The sequence below is a fragment of the Jatropha curcas genome, chromosome 1 (genome assembly GCF_041381405.1).
Source record: "Jatropha curcas cultivar XTBG-Jc1 chromosome 1, XTBG_Jcur_1.0, whole genome shotgun sequence".
In the NCBI taxonomy this organism is placed as follows: domain Eukaryota; kingdom Viridiplantae; phylum Streptophyta; class Magnoliopsida; order Malpighiales; family Euphorbiaceae; genus Jatropha; species Jatropha curcas.
Window position 1 is genome coordinate 2,532,781 of NC_143151.1, and position 19,281 is coordinate 2,552,061.

A 19,281-nucleotide genomic window follows, 5' to 3' on the forward strand; every position below is an offset into this window, starting at 1 on the left:
TATTTTAACTACTCCATCCATCCCATAAAATATAATTAGTATTTTTCACCAATTACTTTTTACATTTTTTCTCACTGTAAGGTTAGACTAATATTAGATATCATTCTCAATAAAAGGAGTGAAATGAAAATATTAATAACAAAACATATTAAAAAGCTATATCAGATAATTAAAATAATTATTTATACTTTTAACATGTAAAGTGGGTTATAATTTAGGACAAATGAAAAAAGTGAATATATCTTTATGAAATGGGTGAAGTATTTGCTCCTTATATATATATATATATATATATATATATATATATATATATATATATATATTTTACATTGAACGCTCCAATAAATTTTTTTTTGTAACATAAAAACTTAATTAATAGCAATTATGCTGATTGAGATGTTGATTAAGATATTGACTCCAACAAATTTTAAGAAAAATAGCTAAGTATAATATCCATAAATTAAACTTAAACCATATGTGGAAAGAAAAAATCATCGCAACCATTTCCAATCACATGCAATAAACTTTGAAGTATAATAAAACCATTGACCAAATCCTACAAAAAAAAGTTTAAATTCATTTTTTTTTTCATTCATTAAAAAAATTCAAACTTGTTAGCAGTTACCCACCAAATGCTTGATCCTTTGTAAAATAAAATATTATTTATTTATTTCGACTGGGTTTTTAATTTAAACGGCGTCGTTTCCGGATATAGCAGCAGTCAGAGAAACCCTACTTCTGTCTGGTTATTTCCTTTCATCTTTGGCAAAAACCCCTCTCGTCTCTACTCCTTCCTTGCAGAATCACGCATTTACAGAGGATTGCGTTTGCCTCCACAGGCAGTTCCAAAATGGGAAAAGAGCCTCTGGTTAGCTCCAAAGCGGAGCTGAAGCGCAAACAAAAACTCCAAAAGAAAGCGAAATCAGGTGGTTTCGAGTCTCTAAACCTCAGTCCCAATGTTTACAAAGGAATCAAGCGGAAGGGCTATCGTGTTCCTACTCCTATCCAACGCAAGACCATGCCTATTATCCTCTCTGGTTCAGACGTGGTCGCCATGGCTCGTACTGGTTCCGGCAAGACCGCTGCGTTTTTGATTCCGATGCTCGAAAAACTGAAGCAACATGTATCTCAAGGTGGCGTTAGGGCTCTTATTTTGTCGCCTACAAGAGATTTGGCTCTGCAGACCTTGAAATTCACTAAAGAGCTTGGCAGGTTCACTGGTTAGTTTTTTTTTTTTTTTTTTTTTTTTTTTTTTTTTTTTTTTTGGTTCTTTGAAAATTTTATCGTCATTGCTTTAATTGTATCTAACTATAGATGGCTTCGGGGATGGACTTGTCCAGACACCAAATTGAGAATAGTAAATTTATCACTACCAGCTTGGTCATTTGGTGTGGTATCATATACATATGTTTCCTTGGAGCGCTTTCTTCAGTGTTCCACAAACATGGATTTTTTTTTTATTCTGTTTCTTTACTGCAGATCTTCGCACTAGTTTATTGGTTGGTGGTGATAGCATGGAAAGTCAATTCGAAGAATTAGCACAGAGTCCGGATATTATAATTGCAACTCCTGGTAGGCTTATGCATCATTTGTCTGAGGTTGACGACATGTCATTGCGGACGGTGGAATATGTAGTTTTTGATGAAGCTGACAGTCTTTTTGGTATGGGTTTTGCTGAGCAATTGCATCAAATCCTAACCCAGTTGAGTGAGAACCGCCAGACATTGCTTTTCAGTGCAACTTTGCCAAGTGCCCTTGCGGAGTTTGCCAAGGCTGGTCTACGCGATCCTCAGCTTGTTCGACTTGATGTGGATACAAAAATTAGCCCTGATTTGAAGCTGATGTTTTTCACCCTACGACAGGAGGAAAAATATGCAGCCTTACTGTATTTAATAAGGGAGCATATCAGTTCTGACCAGCAGAGTTTGATATTTGTTTCCACAAAGCATCATGTGGAGTTCCTTAATACTTTGTTTCGAGAAGAGGGTATTGAGCCTTCTGTTTGCTATGGAGATATGGATCAAGATGCTCGCAAGATTCATGTATCAAGGTTTAGGGCACGGAAAACTATGTTGTTAATTGTCACAGATGTAGCTGCTAGGGGTATTGACATTCCATTGCTTGATAATGTTATCAATTGGGACTTCCCCCCAAAACCAAAAATTTTTGTCCACCGTGTAGGGCGAGCTGCAAGGGCAGGTCGGACTGGTACAGCATTTTCTTTTGTGACATCTGAAGATATGCCTTACCTTTTAGATCTTCATCTATTTCTTTCAAAACCAATAAAGGCTGCACCTGCTGAGGAAGAGGTTTTGCAGGACATGGATGGAGTGATGAAGAAAATTGATCAAGCTATTGCAAATGGGGAAACTGTTTATGGACGATTCCCTCAGACGGTTCTTGATCTTGTTTCAGATAGAGTTCGAGAAATCATTGATTCATCAGCAGAATTGACTTCTTTGCAGAAAACCTGTACAAATGCCTTCCGCTTGTACACGAAGACAAAACCTGTACCTGCAAAGGAGTCCATTAAAAGAGTGAAGGACTTACCACGTGAAGGTATACATCCAATATTCAAAAATGTTCTGGGAGGTGGTGAACTAATGGCATTAGCATTTTCTGAGCGCTTAAAAGCATTCAGGTGAGCCTAAGAAGGTTTCCTTTTCATTTTTTTTTTTTTGAGATAATGAAGGAAGAATGCTCTAACTTTGACCGCACTATCCCTTGATTTCTTAGACCTAAGCAGACTATTCTGGAAGCTGAAGGTGAAGCTGCCAAATCGAAGAATGTACAGGTATACTTTATTTTTTAACTCTCATAACATTTGCTTATTTGTGAATAGCTCTTGATCTGAATTTGAAACCATTTTGTTTCTAATGCTAATTAGGAAAAGTTGGAATCATTATTTCCTCATCATTGTTATCTAAGCTTTTGTCCCTGTTGTTTAAATCCTCATTATTTTTTAAGTCATCAGTCATTATTGTTTTTTCCATTTTGTTTTCATCATAGAAGCTGCAACTTTATTTGGCCTTGTGAAGCATCTAAGCCATAGTGGAGAACCTTTGTATTCTTTTGTTAGTCTGTTGCTTACTTTAACTTGTAACCGTTAACAATGATACAAATAATTATGAACATATTGTGTATATTTGTCAGTATTTAAAAAATCATGCTCCTGTTTGTTGAGTTTTAAGTTGAGGTATGACTTGATTGCAGGGTCCTTCTAGTCAATGGGTTGATGTGATGAAGAGAAAAAGAGCTATTCATGAAGAGATCATTAATTTGGTACATCAGCAGCGCTCTAGCAAGAAGGTGGAAAAGGTAAATCTTGTTGCTTGCTGCTTCAATTGCCGTCATATTTCTTAGTAAATAGTACCTAATCTAAATTCGTGCTATATTTCTTGATGGAGGATTTCAATTCCAAGAAATAATGAATTCTATGTCATATGACATTTTGTTGCTGTATCTTTCTGTTGTCATACACCTGAAGAAAACAACCTCAAGAAAATTGTGTAGGGATGCCATTCATTTTTTAGATTTTGCATAAACTTAATATTTTTTGTTTGTTTTTTTTTTTTTTTATTTCCTTTTTTCTGAAGTTCTGAGCATAATAGATTGATAAGGAAAAAGCATCTTTCATTTTGGATTGTTGTTTTTGTTGAAGTTACATGACCATAATAAATTGACAACTTGATCTGTCATTCCCAATTAATTTTTCTCTTGACCAAGTTTTCTGGGGTTCAAATCTTTACAATCCAACCCTTCTCATGGAATCAAAATTTCAAAGCCTATAACCTTTGTGTAGTTACTAGCCCCATCATTAATAGGTTTGATGGTTGACCTATTCTTGATTTTGGGAACAGTTGACCTATATTTTCTTGCTTATTTGTCTATAATTTGGAAATAATTGAACATTGTGGTACTTGCAGGAAGCTCAATCTGAAATTACTCCTTCAAATGGAAAGCAGAAAAAGGGTTTGTTTTTGCCCTATATATACTGTTTTCTTTCTCATTTCTTTGGTTTTATTTTGTCACAACATAAAATATCTTCCAGTAAACATGGCATTTTTTTTTTTCCTGATACTAAAAGTTGATGGTTTACTTTTTATGTTAGAAGCTCGCGGTTCTAAAAGGAAGGCAAAGAATTTCAAAGATGAGGAATACTATATAAGTTCAGTACCCACAAACCATGTATGTTTTGGTACTTGTCATGCCCTTTACTGTTACTTAATCTTTCAACTCTGCTAATTTAGTAGTCTTCGTCTTAATTATAATTTGTCAAATTTATATTTGCATTCAGTGTTTTTTGTTCAATTCTGTGCTGTAATTCTCTATTGACATTCTGAGTATAAGATAGAAGACAGGTGGTTCCACATTTATCCTTTTCTTTTAATGACAACTTTTATTTTTAAATTTTACCGAACATTCCTCTCTTGTGCGCTTCCAAGTTCCAATTTACACAGCGTTACCCCGATTGGTTCCTTAGTTAAGGAATATATTTTACTTAAAAGGAAAAAATGATACTGTATATAATGGAAATCTTGGCCGACTAACTTGATTTGCATTTGGGTACTACTCGCAGCACACAGAGGCAGGCCTTTCAGTGAGAGCTAATGAAGGCTTTGGATCAAATAGGTAAACTTTAACGAATTGTTGATACTGTTCTATGCAAGAATTGATAGCGCAAGGTCTTTGTTTGGTGAACTTCTTATACCTTTTTTATTCTCACTAATGGATGGAACTTATCTATTAGGTTGGAATCAGCTGTCTTAGATCTGGTTGCAGATGATAGTTCTGGCATGCAGAAACAGAAGACAGTATATCATTGGGACAAGGTACTTGAAAGCTGAAAACTTTTTTATGATAATATTAGTATATTACATAATTGTTTTGTACAATTTTCATTTCAATTCATGATTCTGTTTGGTGGCAGAGGAGTAAAAAGTACATCAAATTGAACAATGGTGAACGTGTTACAGCTAGTGGAAAGGTACTCTTTTGACCTCTTCCTATTTTGGCCTTTGTACAGAAGTATGTAATCACATTGCTGTGTATGGCATCTTGAAAAAATATATATATTTTGAAGTTTGTGTATCAAATATGTAGTTCTAAAAGTGGAACTTATTCCTTTTTCTTTTTGAAGTTTGTTTTACCTTTTAGATCTGCAGTCAGGCAAATATACATCCTTACTTCCTACTTCATCATACCCTCTTACTAGAAGCTGAATCTAAAAACTTTTATACCTGCCAAGTTCATTGCAATGATACTCTTGTTATTTTATGGATGGTCTGTCTTAAACCTATGTAGTAGTTAAGGAGCTAATGGCTTTGAATTCTTGTCAACTGTATCGTCATGTCAGCTTGGTTTAATTGAACTGCATTGTATTTTATCTACCATTGTTGTGAACCTGTGGTCAAACATGCCATTTTCCTGGAAAAGATAAGTTTTGCATGTTGTTATGCATATCATGTCCCCAGCAGCGGACAAAAAATTGTGAGTTTTTTTCTTCAGAGAAAATCAATATCTTTGAATGTGTTTAGATTGTATCAAACAGACTTAGGCATGCTAAGCTTTATTCTCTACTGCCTTCATATTGTGCGACCTTGATGCATCATCATTGTAATTGTATAATTCTATCTGTATAATATGATGTTTAGCACTTTGCTCTATTTTTTGTGCCGGTTGTAGATAAAGACAGAAAATGGTGCAAAAGTAAAGTCTAAGAATACAGGGATGTACAAGAAATGGAAAGAGCGGTCACACAGAAAAGTCTCTCTTAAAGGAATTGGCAATGGAGAGAATGATGAGCAAACCTCAAGCTTCTCAGGTATTTCTCTTAATCTAGATTATTCTGTTTGGTGTTCTACCCTAAGATTTTCCTAGAAGTTTTTAAATTTTCTTGTTTGATATTTTACGGCACTCATTATTCAATGTTAACTGCGGTGGAAGTTCTTTTGTGTTATCACCTTAGAAGATTGCTAAACGTTTTTCTCCTGTTTCCATTAGGAATATATCTTAACAGCTAGTTGCCTATACTGGTTGTTGATTCTGCCTGTGGCAAATCCACAGTTTAACCCCTAAATACATTTTTATTTGCAGGAGATCGCCAATTTCGAGGACACAATAGAAAGTTTAATGCAGGCAGGAAGCATCATTCGGTGCCTAATGCTAATGTGCGTTCAGAAATTAAAGACCTTGAACAGGTTCGAAAGGAAAGGCAAAAGAAGGCCAACAAAATCTCTCATATGAAGAACAAAGCTGGAGGAGGTAAAAATTTTGGTAAAAATAAGAAGAGAGGAAAGCCAAGGAAGTAAGTAAGCATAAGTAGTTGCTTCTTGAATTGATGGAGATTCCTTGTAAAAATTTCGTTGCGGATGCTAAAGGAGGAAAGGCGAAAAACATTGCCATCTTGAGTTGCTTTATTATCTGATATGAGGATTTGAGAAGAAAAACCATAGAAGGGAATTCGAAATGTTGACCTCGCCATGTCATCATAATTTTCGCCAGGTCATTCTCAGGCATGATGGATCATTTATCTTTACTGGCGGATTTGATGGCATATTTAAATAGTTGCCAGGTTATGTTTGTACGTACTGCAACACAGAAAACATAGACCAAATTTTGTTGCCAAAACTGATCATAGTGATCATCTAATATTGTTGTTTTTTTCCTCCAAAACAGTGGATTTCGTTTGATTTGAAAGACAAGCATCTTCGTTATGTCCTCAAATATGAGTGATTCAGATGGGCATCTTCCCATTATGTAATTTATTTATTTATTTTTATTTTAATGCTTAATAGAATATATGGACATATTTATTCGAATAGTATAGTGGAATTAATTATCAAATTATGGAATCGGTTCTTTCAGTACTTCGAAGACCTAAATTTTGAAATTTCGATTAGAAAACAAAAAAAGAAGGAAATTTTGAAGTGATGAAATCTCTGGCAGCTCATACCTGAAGGATTGAGACCGAACAATCTAATAATTTTGGCATGATTTCAGCATATTATTGTACGGACGAATATTATTGATGGAATATACTGACTTTAGAAATAGAGAAATTTAATCCAAATCGAAATAGTTAGAAAAAAGTAGTAGACTGTTGAGCCAATAAGAGAGTGCCAAGTGGTAAAAAAAAAAACAATAGGAGCATGGCACGTATCAGCAAAAGCGGGAAGGGTACTAGAGGACTGCACTACTAAGTTACTAACTGATTTTAGGTCTTATAATAACAACGTTAACTTCCTTTGTTTCTTCCTCTTCGCCGCACACCCAACGTCCACACTACCATCTAACTCACTGGTGCCTCTCTCTACTCTCCTTCTCTATTTTTATACATAAGTGTATGTATATAGACAGCTTTTTCTTCGATTTTGAGCTTAGCTTTTCTTTTATAGCTTATCTCTTTGCTTATTCCTTCTCTTGTTCAGGACTTTCTTTCCTTTTCATTTATTCTTTTTTTAGCTTTAATGCCTATGTGATTGTTAAAACTGCATGCGAATTTTTCTGAACTTTCTTGATCACTTCTTCTAGTATCTTCTTTAAGAATTGTGTTTGTATGTCTCAAACGTAATAACTTCAGCTTAGCTTTCTTTTCATTTTAAGAATTGGAGGGATATTTTCAAGTTTTTTTTTTTTTTATTTTCCTTGTGTGTGTAATTTAAAATTTTCACTTTTATGGTTTCCGAGTTGTTTCCCTATGCTGTTTAGTAATTCTGGGTAATGCTTGGAATTCTGTTGTGTTATCAAATTTGTGATTATTTTTGATAAATTTGTTGCAGTTGCATGTTTGTGGATTTTCTGAGAAGCAGAGTTTCTTGAAATTTAGAGATTGTGAGACTTGGAGCTTGAAAAGTCATATATAGTTCAAGCATAGTTTGCTATTTATCCTATGCTTCTTAAATCATTTATTTTAAACAACTTTCAACACCTTTTTCATGCCTTGAAAATAATGTATAATCACGTCATTACCAATACACTATCAAATGCATATTCCTCATTGTATGTTACTAAACAATCTTTTAACCACTTACCACTAACTTTAACTAATGACAACCCATTAAATTTTCAGAGTGGGTTTCAACCCCTTTAAAACATACTATCTTAAAAAAATTATAACAAGGACCCACTTTGCCTAATAAGGTGCATCTGCCTCTGCCTCTGTTCTTACATGCAAACTCAACATACATTGTATTTATTTATTTTTTGAACATTCTTTGTATAGATCAAAAGGAGCTGTTATTATGGTGTTCATTTCATTCTTTACCTGTTTCAACCTCATATTCCAAAACAAATTTGTTAAATTTGGCACTTCTTCCATGTCAATGGCACATATGTACTTGTCTCTTTAGTTCTGTGTTTAATATGGACAAACAATTCTTCTTAAGAAGCATCCTTGCTACTTGTACTTCTGTGTCATACAACCTTTGGATAACCATACTTATGTTTTAGGTGTTGTCAGAATTTTTCTAACATTAACTCTATTATTGTTAGAAACTTTTAAATTAACAAGGTGTGCACGTAAATGACATAGCCCACTCTTCGGGAGTTCCGCATAGTACTTTTAAAACATTAGCTTTGTAATGTGATCACTGTAGTCAAGCTATCCTGGTAAACAGTAATTTGAATGAATGTCTCAAAGTTCTAAAAAAACAACTACCTCAGAACCTATTTATATTATCAAATACAACATGAGGGAGGTCTAGGTGAAATTCAGTAGTTCCAAATTTGAAGTGAATGACTTGTTTATTCAAATAAAGTTCTGTTTGCTATTGGTTTCTCCTCAAATTTTAAAATAGCACCCCCTTTTACTTCTCTATTATGAGTTTCTTTTTTAAAGCTTTAATATAATTCTCTAATTATACAATTATGTTTTGCTTCTTGAGAAGTAAATTCTAGCTGATACATTGATTCACTTACATAGGCTTGTTCAATCTCTTCTCAGGTTAATTATAAAGGATCTTAATTTTTTGGCTTTGCAAGTTGAAGCATTTGATGGATATTGATCAATCGGTTTTGGTTCAGTCTCTGCCATGGCTCCTGCACAGCCATTAATGGATATTGATCCAGACTATAAACAACATCCTTCTATAAAAGTTGAAGTTGATATAGATAACGAAAATATCTTGGCAAAATTAGAAGGGACGGATTCAAGGTGCATAGATAGCTGTGGGGAAACAGTTAATGAGAAAGTCACTACATTAGATGAACAAACTAAGCCAATGGACCCTGAGGATATAGCAGTTGACATAGTTACATGTAAAAATGTTAATGAGACCAGATCAGCAGAAGCTGAAGATCCAGATGCCACGGAATATTCAAGCTCATTCGCCGACACTTTTTCTGATAATGAGAAATGCTCTGGACTAAGTGAAACTGAAGTAGAATCACAATTTTTTGATGACAGTGATTTGGTATCACCATATGATGCATTCAGTAGCATCTTTCAAACAAGGTGTGCTTTTGTTTCACATTTTATATGCAAATGCCTGTGACAGAGTAGGGTTTGGTTATTTCCCTGTTCTTTTATAACCATTTTATAAGCATATATGTTGAATGAATGCCAAAATTAATTTATGAGCTGCAGAGCTAACATTTTCTTAAGCTGCACTAAATTATCAGGTAAGGCCAGCACGTTTAAATTAAAAAGCGGAGAAATGGTTGGTAACTTGAAACATCTTCCAATACTTTTGGTTGACATTCTGGAGTTATTTAATTGCCATGAAAGTAACAATTTTCTTGTAGAAGATGATATGAGTAGTCAATTAGGATCAAAATGACTTAAAACGTTTGTGGAATTCTTGTCTTGGTAAAGGTAATGGACAACAATTCAATTCTTTTCATAACGTTGTCTGATAGCAACACTCAGATCTAGCCTGAGAGTTGCTTGTGGCTCTAGTTGCATCACTATAGGCAATTAGTTGTATAATGGTGCCTGGTTGAGGGCTTCATTTCTTTTATCAATAGGAATGGTGCTTGTTCTTAATTTCTGTTGGAAGCATAAGTTATTCTTATAGTTTTTTGTTCAGTGTTGCTTGAATTTTATGGTGGTTAGGATAGAAGGATCCTTATCCTCTTTGTTGTAATTTCATTTCTTACTTTCCTGATTAAAAATTTCTCTATCTTATTTTAATTTCTTCCGTTGCATTTACTTAAAATGTTACCTTTATCGTCATTCTAAAATTTAGACACATCTTAATTAATATGATCATTTTTAATTATTAAGCCATGGCCTCAGATTTTAGATCTTAGCTGCCTTTTATGCATGCCTTGGTGTTGCTTAGAGAACTTTTTGGCTTGCTATTGTAGGGAAAACCCATTTCTAATTTCTAATTCGGGAACTGGTGTTCCAAGTTAGATATTAGCGTACAATGTGTAATTATGCATATGCATTCTTCATTTCTTGATGGTGGGACAGTAACTATGGGATGAGGATGTCAATGGAAAATATGTTTAATGGAAAAGGAAGTATAACTGTAAGTGCTCTTATTCATATCTCTTAGTTTTTCTTAAAAATCAACATTAATGCATAAAGAAACTTGTAGAAGATAAAGCCATTCATGTTGTATAGGCCTATGCTACAAGATTTATTATTGGCCTTCATATGAATATTATGGTCTTACATTCCGTATATCAACAATTTATTTAATCCAGCACTATATTAATCAATTAATGAAGATATACCCTTGACTGATCAGTACTGCCACACACAAGTGTCGTTATTCTGAAGTGAAGAGTTTCTCTCATCTAGATGCAATAATCTATATACCCTGGCATTATTAGCATGGTTTTCCCACATTGTTACGTATCTGAAATTTGGAGTGTTGTTCCTTTCATAGCTTTGGAATTCAAATTGTAGCCCTGTTTACCCAAAGTAACAATTCATTCAACTTGTATTGCCTCCAACTAGGAAGAAAAAGTTAACCAATCACTGGAGGAGCTTCATACGTCCTCTGATGTGGCGTTGCAAATGGGCAGAATTGAAAATTAAGGAAATTGAGTCTCGAGCTTTAAAATATGCCAGAGAACTTGTGGCATGTGAACAAAGAAAACATTCGCGAATCTATCAATCTACATTTGAAGGTTTTTGTTCGAAGGCATTGCCATTTTCAAATCAATGTTATAAAAGAAGGGCTATAAAGAGGAGGAAACGAAAGCGAATTGAGGAGACCACTGAGACATCATCATATATGTTACATCATAACCTTTTCTCTTATTTGGGTATATGCTTCTGCTGTACATTGCATATTGTGGTTTAGGTTCTTTCTCCTAAGCGTTTTCAGTTTCACTTCATGACTTATTGCAGAAAGCAAGAGATCTAATCCAGATGCAAGTTCTATGATTGATGGTCTTGACAATGCAGGTAATGCTTTTCTGTAATATTTTTATTTGGTTTCTGCTTCATGGCATTGCCAAATTACTCTACCAGAGTAGAAGTGAAAACTGCTTATTGCTTAGAATTGCAATACTCTTGAACTTAGTATTTTCATCTTGTAAATATAAAAATTCCTTGGATGTGCAGCATTGTCAATCCTTACCAGTTCAGCATGTGCATGTTTTATCTTAACTAAGTTTTCAGTGATTAGTCTATGACTGCTGTTCATTTGGTATTGTCTTGGATCAGCAATTACGGAACAACGTGCTGATGTCAATGACAAGTTTGGCATTGATAATGACCAGTTGTCTTTTGAGCTCGAAGATGGTGATCATTCCTTAGAGCGAGTCCTTTGGAAAATTGAAATAGCACAATCTCGGATTCACAAGCTGAAAAATCAACTTGACATGGTTATATCAAAAAATACTGCTAAATTTTCTTCCTCTGAGACTTTAAGCCTTCTTGTGCCGTGTGATGCACAGACTAGTTCTGCTCCTAGTCCTACATTCTCTGCTGGCAATGGAGAAACATTATCGATAGGAGCTATGCATAATGCAGCTCAGCATATCTCAGGATATGATATTGGAGACTTGATGTTGCCTGATAGTGCCATATCAAGTTACGGAGAGGTTATTCACGTACCTGATATAATTGAAAGCACAGTCGGAATGTTGTCTGCTGCTGATGTTACCTTCCATCAGCCACAAATTGGAGACTCATGTGAAGATGTAAGAACGTCTAATTATATATATATATATATATATATATATATGGCTGCAGCAAAAGTGTTTGCATGTGATTTACTTTTTGTAAATTGATCATGGGAAAAATTGTTCATTCAATAGCCTTTCTTCTTGGTTTTAACAACCATATACCATGAAACCAGCATGCACATTCATATGTTTTTCTAGAACTTATGCTTCATTCATAGTTTCACTGATAAAAAATTTTTTCTTTTAGAGTGAGGACAGCTTTCATTTACTCAAGTGGAAGGAAAATATTTCCTTCTTCATTTAGCTTTATGTGTCCTGATTGCTGTTTATTTATTTATTTAGCTTATGACCTATATACGTAATTGCATAAAACATCATGATTTTTTAAAATTTCATCAACTTATTCGATGATTTTCAGTCTGCGGCAATATGTGTGTGTGTGTCTGTGCACACGTGTATATTCTTAGAGTTCCTAGTAATCCTTTCCATGCTCTCAATATTGCAAAATCCTTTAGTCACTTTGTATGTATTTCTTGCATTTGCAGATTCTGGATAATGTGCTGATACACAATGAAACAGTTGAGGGGGAGACGCACACTTTCATAGGGACAAGCAATCAACTCCTAGAGAAGCATCACGAACCAGAGAAAGGAGAAGAAGGAGAAAGTACCAATCCTTGTCCCATTCCTACCTCAGAAGTTGATCCAACGGTAACAACCACTGTGCCACACGAGCAATCAACTCTAAAATCATGTTTAGCCTCAGACATCCAATTTCCAAGAAATAAAAGGAAGCGAGGGGAGAGGAAAGCCAGTTCTGGTGGTTGGAACAAGAAATGTTCTGGCGAGCCTGATAGCCAGTGATTTGTCTAAATTTTTTTGTCAAACTGGCTCAGTAATTTTCAAATGCTAGGCTTTTCTAATAAAGCTGCTGGAAGTGGTGCTGAACTTATCAACAGAGTAAGGTCGCCCATATTCATCGTTCAAAATGTTAGCACCAGCTGTTAGCAGCAGTTATGGTCGAGAACGCCATTTCCACATAAAAGACCAGTGTTGAAGCCTAACCAGTCTGATTACCTGTCCTTTGTGCATTAGTTCTGCAGGTTTTATCTTTAGGTTTAGTTAGAAATTAGAAGTGTAGCTCTAACAGACGGACAGGTGAAGTCAATTTTCCAAGTCAAGAATGTGTTTCTGTTCTTATGAAGGCTGTTGGACATTGATGACTGTTTGTGAGCACAAATACCGTCTTGTATCTCCTGGCAGAGGCTTCGTTTAAGGCTTCTATTGTCAATGTTACCAGAGTACTTTTTCCCCATTGTTTCTTTTCTTTCTGCCATATCTACCTGGCCAAGGACCAACTTGAAAGCAGCCTGCAGGCCCCACAATTTAGAAGTGGACTAGAACGTCCGTGGGGCCACAGTTCAGTCACAGTTCCACTTCAGACCAGAACCACCAGTCTTCCATTTTCTGAGCTTCTCAACAGATACTGCCAAGTGAAATTGGAAAAAATGTTGGAACCAAGAGATTACTAGCTGAATTGCCTGATTATTGTTGAATTGGAACACAAGCTTGATAAATTTTCTAATGAAATTTGAAGCCTATTAATTAATTAATTTAGCTATGAAAATAAATTGGTGAATTTTTATTTTTTTTATTTCCTGAAAATGACTAAGCTAAGCTGGTGCAGGCATTGAGAAGGCTCAGGTGGTTCTGAACATTTGATAGGTGTCAGGAGTTGCACGTGTGGATCCCACACTGCAACTGCATCCTTCTTTTCACGTGATGACTTAAGTTGAAAGAGAGAAACAATTTTTTTTTTTTTTAAATATACATATATAATTTTTAATATAGATTTTAAAAGCATATTATTATTATTATTATTTCTCAACATGTTGCTTTCTGGTGAGTATTTCATATTTAATTTAGCTCATTTTTTATTTTTGAAACCAATTTTTTATAATAAAATTTTAACAAAATTTATTAAAGAAGTAAATACTATATAGTCCTTATACCGTTGCCACGTACACTGATAAGGATATAGTTTTTAGAATTACACTATTTAGTTTTTGAATTATAATTCTGTTACACTATAGGGACGGTTAATTTTGATTGTTAAGTGGTTGTGAAATATAAAAACTAACATTATAAATAGGGACTATTAATGCAAAATTATGAAAATTGAGGTTTTCTTAGCATATTTCACCAAATTATAGGGTCTATACCATAATTATTTTTATGAGTACTTTCAACATTTTATATTCACTGAACTGAAAAAATAACTGTTAGACTTTACAGTGAAATGCAATTATAATGCAGGAATTAAATAGTGAAATTTTAAAAATTGAAATCTTTACTAATGCATTTGAGTAAATCTAGGGAGTGTATAGGAATTACCTCTCAGTAAAATTTGATTTCTGATATACTACAATTGTAGGATTGGTAAATAATCATTAAATTATTTGTCTAAAGTTTTTCTAAATAGATCTTAAAATCTTGATTTCCTTAAAGCTTTTTGGTTAATTCATTAAAATAATAATAAAAAAAAAACTTTTCTACTGTAAAAGTAAAATTATAATACCATAAAGGCAAAAGAAAATAAAGAAAATTAACAGATTAATCAAACAAATCTAAAATCTTCCCAGTTAAATAGTAGGTCAAATTTGTGAAATAAAGTAATAACTGCACATATTTTCATACTAAGACCTTAATTTCAGCAAAGTTATAAAGTCATATATATGTAAATCTCTTTCTTATTTCCAATCCAAGTCTGGCAAAATAATGTTTATGGTCTACAATGTACAAAAGATGACTTGGGAACCCTAAAGCTTTTGACCTGAAAAAGTTTTTGTCAAACAAATTCATCTCAATCCCCATTTCATTATATTCTTTTTTTTTAATATAATTATAGTTGTTTGTGAATGCATTTACTAAAAGAGGGATTTAAATTCTAATTATAGATTAACTTGAAACATTAAACTGTTTATGGTTTTAAAGATTTCATATTTTTTAAAGATCACACGTATGTGTGAGATACAAAAATTAACATATTTTATATGTGATTTGAATAAATTATCTTCTATCCATTGCGGGAGGAGAGTTTCTTTCCCCTTCTCAAATTTCGAATCTCTGCGCATTTCACTGCTTTACCGGAAATTTCCTCTCTCCCATGGCCATATTCTTCCAATGTGAACAGGGTTTGAACTCCAAAATCTTTTGTACAAGTTTATTGAAAATTAACAAACCAATCAAAAAAGGGTTAGCCCTTGATCTAATTGGAAGGACATTTCATTAATCCCTATATAATTTCATAATGAAATGGCATGCAATCTGATTGCATAACATATATTATCTCATAAGACTTTTTTGACAAATTGGAAAAACAAGAAGTTTAATATAATTGTACTAATGGAAATGTCTAATCCAACACCTCCAATCATAATGTCTCTTTTTTATTCTTTTTGTAGCAGCCTTTTGAGTTCTTTAAATAACACATCAGCCACAAATGAATGATGATGCCATCCATTAGCAAATTATTTACAAACAGTCTGGATCTTAAGCATGCCCTCTCCTTAATTTTTTTTTTTTTAAACGAAGTATAATCTTTTTGATCCGTAACGTAGAGAGTAAAAATTTTTTATCCTCTCAACAAAATACTTATTTTTAAGATCGAATTTAAATTTTCATCCTTATAAGGGTTAGAGTCGTTTATCACTTCAATCAATACATTATTATTGGTAATTTACCTCTCATTAATTACACTAATACTGGATTAACTAAACTAATTATGAAAACTAATTAAGAAAAAGAAAAGAAGGTCACTAATCAATAGTATTGTGGGATCCATAAGAATCAACATCTTAATATTTGTGCATTTTTGGGAGGTGAAAACTAAGTAAAAGAGGAATTCACTTTAAACCCATATGATTGTTTCAACACAAAGGCAGGTGAGGCATGTCTAGGACAAATTAATGGTCCTCTCCCTCCCTTAACCCTTAACTCATGTCTCTCACTTGCTCACAATCATACACAATAGGAGCAAAACCAGAACATGATTATAAGTGTCCATATACTTTCTATGCCCTAGAAAAGTAATCAATTAAAGTGATCAAGAAAGAGGGCACTCTAGTAAATTCCATCAAAAGCAACAAAACAATTTTTACTTTACCTTTGAATTTTAAAAAACCTTCTCTCTCTCACATACACACTAAATCCATAGGAATCATCCCTGCCAAAGCAAAAAGAGAAGGTCTAATAAAGAATAGGGAAAAATTAAAGAAAAGAAGCACATTGCCAACCCATCTTTCAGTCACAAAATTGAAGGCCAAAGAAAGACTACTTCTTCTTCTCTCTCTAGCTCTCTCCACCCAAATGAAAAAACTTCCTTCTTCACTCTCTTCTACACTCAAACGTCAACTGGCTTTGTTCATGCAAGATCCAAAAAACTCTAACACAAGGTATTCATATCTCTCTCTTTCTCTCTCCCTAATTCTTGATTCTTGATTCTTGCAAGCATTAGTGATTATTTGTTTATTGAATTTGCTTGAGAAAGAAAATGTGGGTATATAATTAAGTTTGAACGTTAATTAGTTTCAGTTTGTTGAATTTTCAATTTCATTTAATTAAGCTAAAGGAAATTACTGCTTATATAATACACAGGTTCATATGATTAATCTATGCCACCGTTGATCTCTCTCCACATGACAATTTCAAGACAACATGCCTCTTATACAATTGACAAAAGGTACTCTTTATTTTTTTTTTCTTTTCCATTTTTGTTTTCAAAATTTGCTATATTTATTGAAATTACATAGGCTTATATACATATATATATTTTTTAATTATTACAAAAACTAAAAACATCAATTTAGAGAGGTAGTAGAAGAATTTATTCACCCATCACTTTCACTGGAAGGCATAAACTGATATATTATTGAAAAGGGTATCCCTTCTTTCAGAAATTTTTAACTTAAAATTAAATTAAAAAGTTTGTGACATAAACATAAAAGGAAATGGATGGACACTTGGACCATTACCTTGAAAGGGCGTTAGGTTTTGTTTTGCCTTGCTTTTAAACCCATCAGCTCAACTCTATCCTTATCCTTAAATTATTTAAAATTGAAAATTTTTCAATGGGCTTAGACCTGAGGTTCCAGTAATTCTTCATGGATCACATCACTTTTAACCTATTTCACAATTTTAGTAATTGTTATATTTACAGCAATTTGACACTTGGTTTAATTTAATTTCATTAACCACTTGTTTCACATAGTTAGCAAATGTTTGACCCAATCCACAAGTTCATTACCTATATAAGTTACTGGTCCCACTGAGTTTTCCCTTCTTTATTAATCTAATTATACTAATAATAACAAATTAAGTTGAAGTTATAGGTTCCCCTTGGAACTGGGGTTATTGGAACTATGAACCTCACAATTTGGATGAGATAGAAACAATATTGTAATTTTAAAAATTAATTCAAATCATATTAATTAGTAATAATGTATAAAGACAGAATTCCATTTTCTTCCAATTATTGAGCATTTATGTTTATTTATATATATATAATGAATATTGAGAATATGCATAATGTGCATCTCTTGCGCTCTAGGAAGCCTTGGTATCAAAGAGCAATAGAGATGGCTACTCAATGGAAGACGGTTTCTAAATCCACAGAAATTCCTCCAACAAATAATGTCACGTTATGGAAAAATGTTTCTAATCCTACAGAAATTCGCGCAACAAATGCAAATTTATGGAGGACGATTTCAAAATCGGCAGAAATTCCGCCAACGACAAACCCTAATCGAGGGAAGTTAAGAAAATGTACCTCTCTTAGGGTCGCCACTTCGTTTACTCGAGTTTGTCTTTGCGCGCCAATCTCTTCCTACAATGAGGTGTTTCGAGCTGATGTTCCGCCTAGAAGAAGCAATAGTTACCCTAGATCGAGACCATTTCCTGCCTCGCAAGAAAGAATACCAAGCGCGAGACCTAGTGCGGAAGGAAGAAGAGTTTTTCGGGGAAAATCGTTGACGGATGATGTTTTGATGAGGAGATTTGTTGTGGAGGAAGAAGCAATGATGCAAGTAAGGAGGAGAAATCAAATGGAAGTTATTAGAAAGAGAAGCTTGATGAGAAGAAAAAGGCTTGGACCAAGCCCTCTTAGTAGAATGGTAATGGCTGAGGAAGAATACTGATAAAAAAGTTTGAATGTTTATTTGTGTTCAAACAGTAAATTTTGAAAATTTTCCTCCCCATTTTTTCTTTATTTTTTATTTTATTTATTTTATAATCCAGCTAAGAGGTTTGTACTTGCTGTATGCAATTTTATATCATTAATATTAGATGGTTTGGGTGATGAAAAGCATTTTGTAATAACTAAAAAAAAAAAAAAATTAAACTCTGAAATTTATTGCAAATAGGTAAAGACTAAAGTACAATTCATGATCATTAAATGACAAAGAATTCACAAATTTATGGTGAGCAGGACTGCAGGAGCTTTGAAAATCCCTCTTAGACCTACTTTTCTCAATTTTTTTTCTTTTTTTTTTTTAATATAAATAATCACTTATTTTCCTATTTAGCTTCGATATAGTATTTCTCAAGTGAAATATGTGTAACAATTGATTGCAAGAATTTCTTTTTTTTTTTTTTGGCATGCGTATGAAATTCATATAAAAAATAATTTTAAGTTTTAAATTCTAACTTTGCATGTAAAGTTCCCACGAAGAAGTAATTCACTTTTGCCGGCATGCTGATTCAATTGGAATGCAAGCTTTTTAACTCAAAAAGTCATGGTTGGTAGTAAAAAATAAATAAAATTATAGTTCTATCCAGTTAACTTAGATGCAATCTAATGTCTAATAGATATAACCCAAATGAGATAGTTCAGTGACAAAGAGCATTTGCGAAGTTGATTTTCAGACTTAAATTATAAGTTCGATCTTGCACAATGCAAACTCCCTTCAAACCTAAACGAGTAGGGATTAATCAGATTTCGTGCAATTATAAAAAAACCACAACAAACCGGAATGGGTAATTAAGCTTCTATATATATAAGGCAGATCTTGATTTTGCTTATACGCCACTCTAAAACAAATTAATGAGAGAAACTTTAGGATCAAGGCTAAGCTAATATATAGTAGTAGTTATTTAATCCATATCACACTTTACCAATTAAGTTAGGTTTGTTTTATGT

General features: G+C 33.4%; 3 protein-coding genes and 1 long non-coding RNA gene across 7 annotated transcripts; 3 read left to right on the forward strand and 1 right to left on the reverse strand.

Moving 5' to 3' along the window:
• Positions 1–742: 742 nt before the first annotated feature.
• On the forward strand, positions 743–6,821 carry LOC105628263 (putative DEAD-box ATP-dependent RNA helicase 29). Of its 2 annotated transcripts, none has more exons than XM_012209654.3 (11): positions 743–1,220; positions 1,480–2,641; positions 2,737–2,794; positions 3,214–3,318; positions 3,927–3,972; positions 4,115–4,188; positions 4,580–4,632; positions 4,751–4,832; positions 4,931–4,987; positions 5,686–5,824; positions 6,097–6,821. In XM_012209654.3, the coding sequence occupies exons 1-11, from the start codon at positions 851–853 to the stop codon at positions 6,309–6,311; spliced, it is 2,361 nt and encodes a 786-aa protein (XP_012065044.1). In that variant the 5' UTR covers positions 743–850; the 3' UTR covers positions 6,312–6,821. The 2 variants fall into 2 exon arrangements, with proteins under 2 accessions (XP_012065044.1, XP_012065043.1); XM_012209653.3 differs by having other exon boundaries at positions 744–1,220; positions 4,112–4,188.
• Positions 6,822–7,177: 356 nt separating this feature from the next.
• On the forward strand, positions 7,178–13,401 carry LOC105628261 (elongation factor). Of its 2 annotated transcripts, none has more exons than XM_012209650.4 (6): positions 7,178–7,302; positions 8,945–9,454; positions 10,910–11,220; positions 11,306–11,362; positions 11,624–12,102; positions 12,633–13,401. In XM_012209650.4, exons 2-6 carry the CDS (start codon positions 9,033–9,035, stop codon positions 12,948–12,950), a joined length of 1,587 nt encoding a protein of 528 aa, XP_012065040.1. In that variant the 5' UTR covers positions 7,178–7,302; positions 8,945–9,032; the 3' UTR covers positions 12,951–13,401. The 2 variants fall into 2 exon arrangements, with proteins under 2 accessions (XP_012065040.1, XP_020532570.1); XM_020676911.3 differs by having other exon boundaries at positions 7,228–7,343.
• Positions 12,576–18,053, reverse strand: LOC110008836 (uncharacterized). The gene is made up of 3 exons (XR_002283640.3): positions 17,914–18,053; positions 16,252–16,311; positions 12,576–15,296 (listed from the first exon to the last, which is right to left on the reverse strand). It is a non-coding gene; the product is annotated as an uncharacterized LOC110008836 (long non-coding RNA).
• On the forward strand, positions 16,303–18,340 carry LOC105628262 (Serine/Threonine-kinase). 2 transcript variants are annotated; one of them, XM_012209651.4, is made up of 3 exons: positions 16,303–16,540; positions 16,743–16,827; positions 17,695–18,340. In XM_012209651.4, the coding sequence occupies exons 2-3, from the start codon at positions 16,760–16,762 to the stop codon at positions 18,278–18,280; spliced, it is 654 nt and encodes a 217-aa protein (XP_012065041.1). In that variant the 5' UTR covers positions 16,303–16,540; positions 16,743–16,759; the 3' UTR covers positions 18,281–18,340. The 2 variants fall into 2 exon arrangements, with proteins under 2 accessions (XP_012065041.1, XP_012065042.1); XM_012209652.4 differs by having other exon boundaries at positions 17,699–18,340.
• The last annotated feature ends 941 nt before the right edge of the window (positions 18,341–19,281 follow it).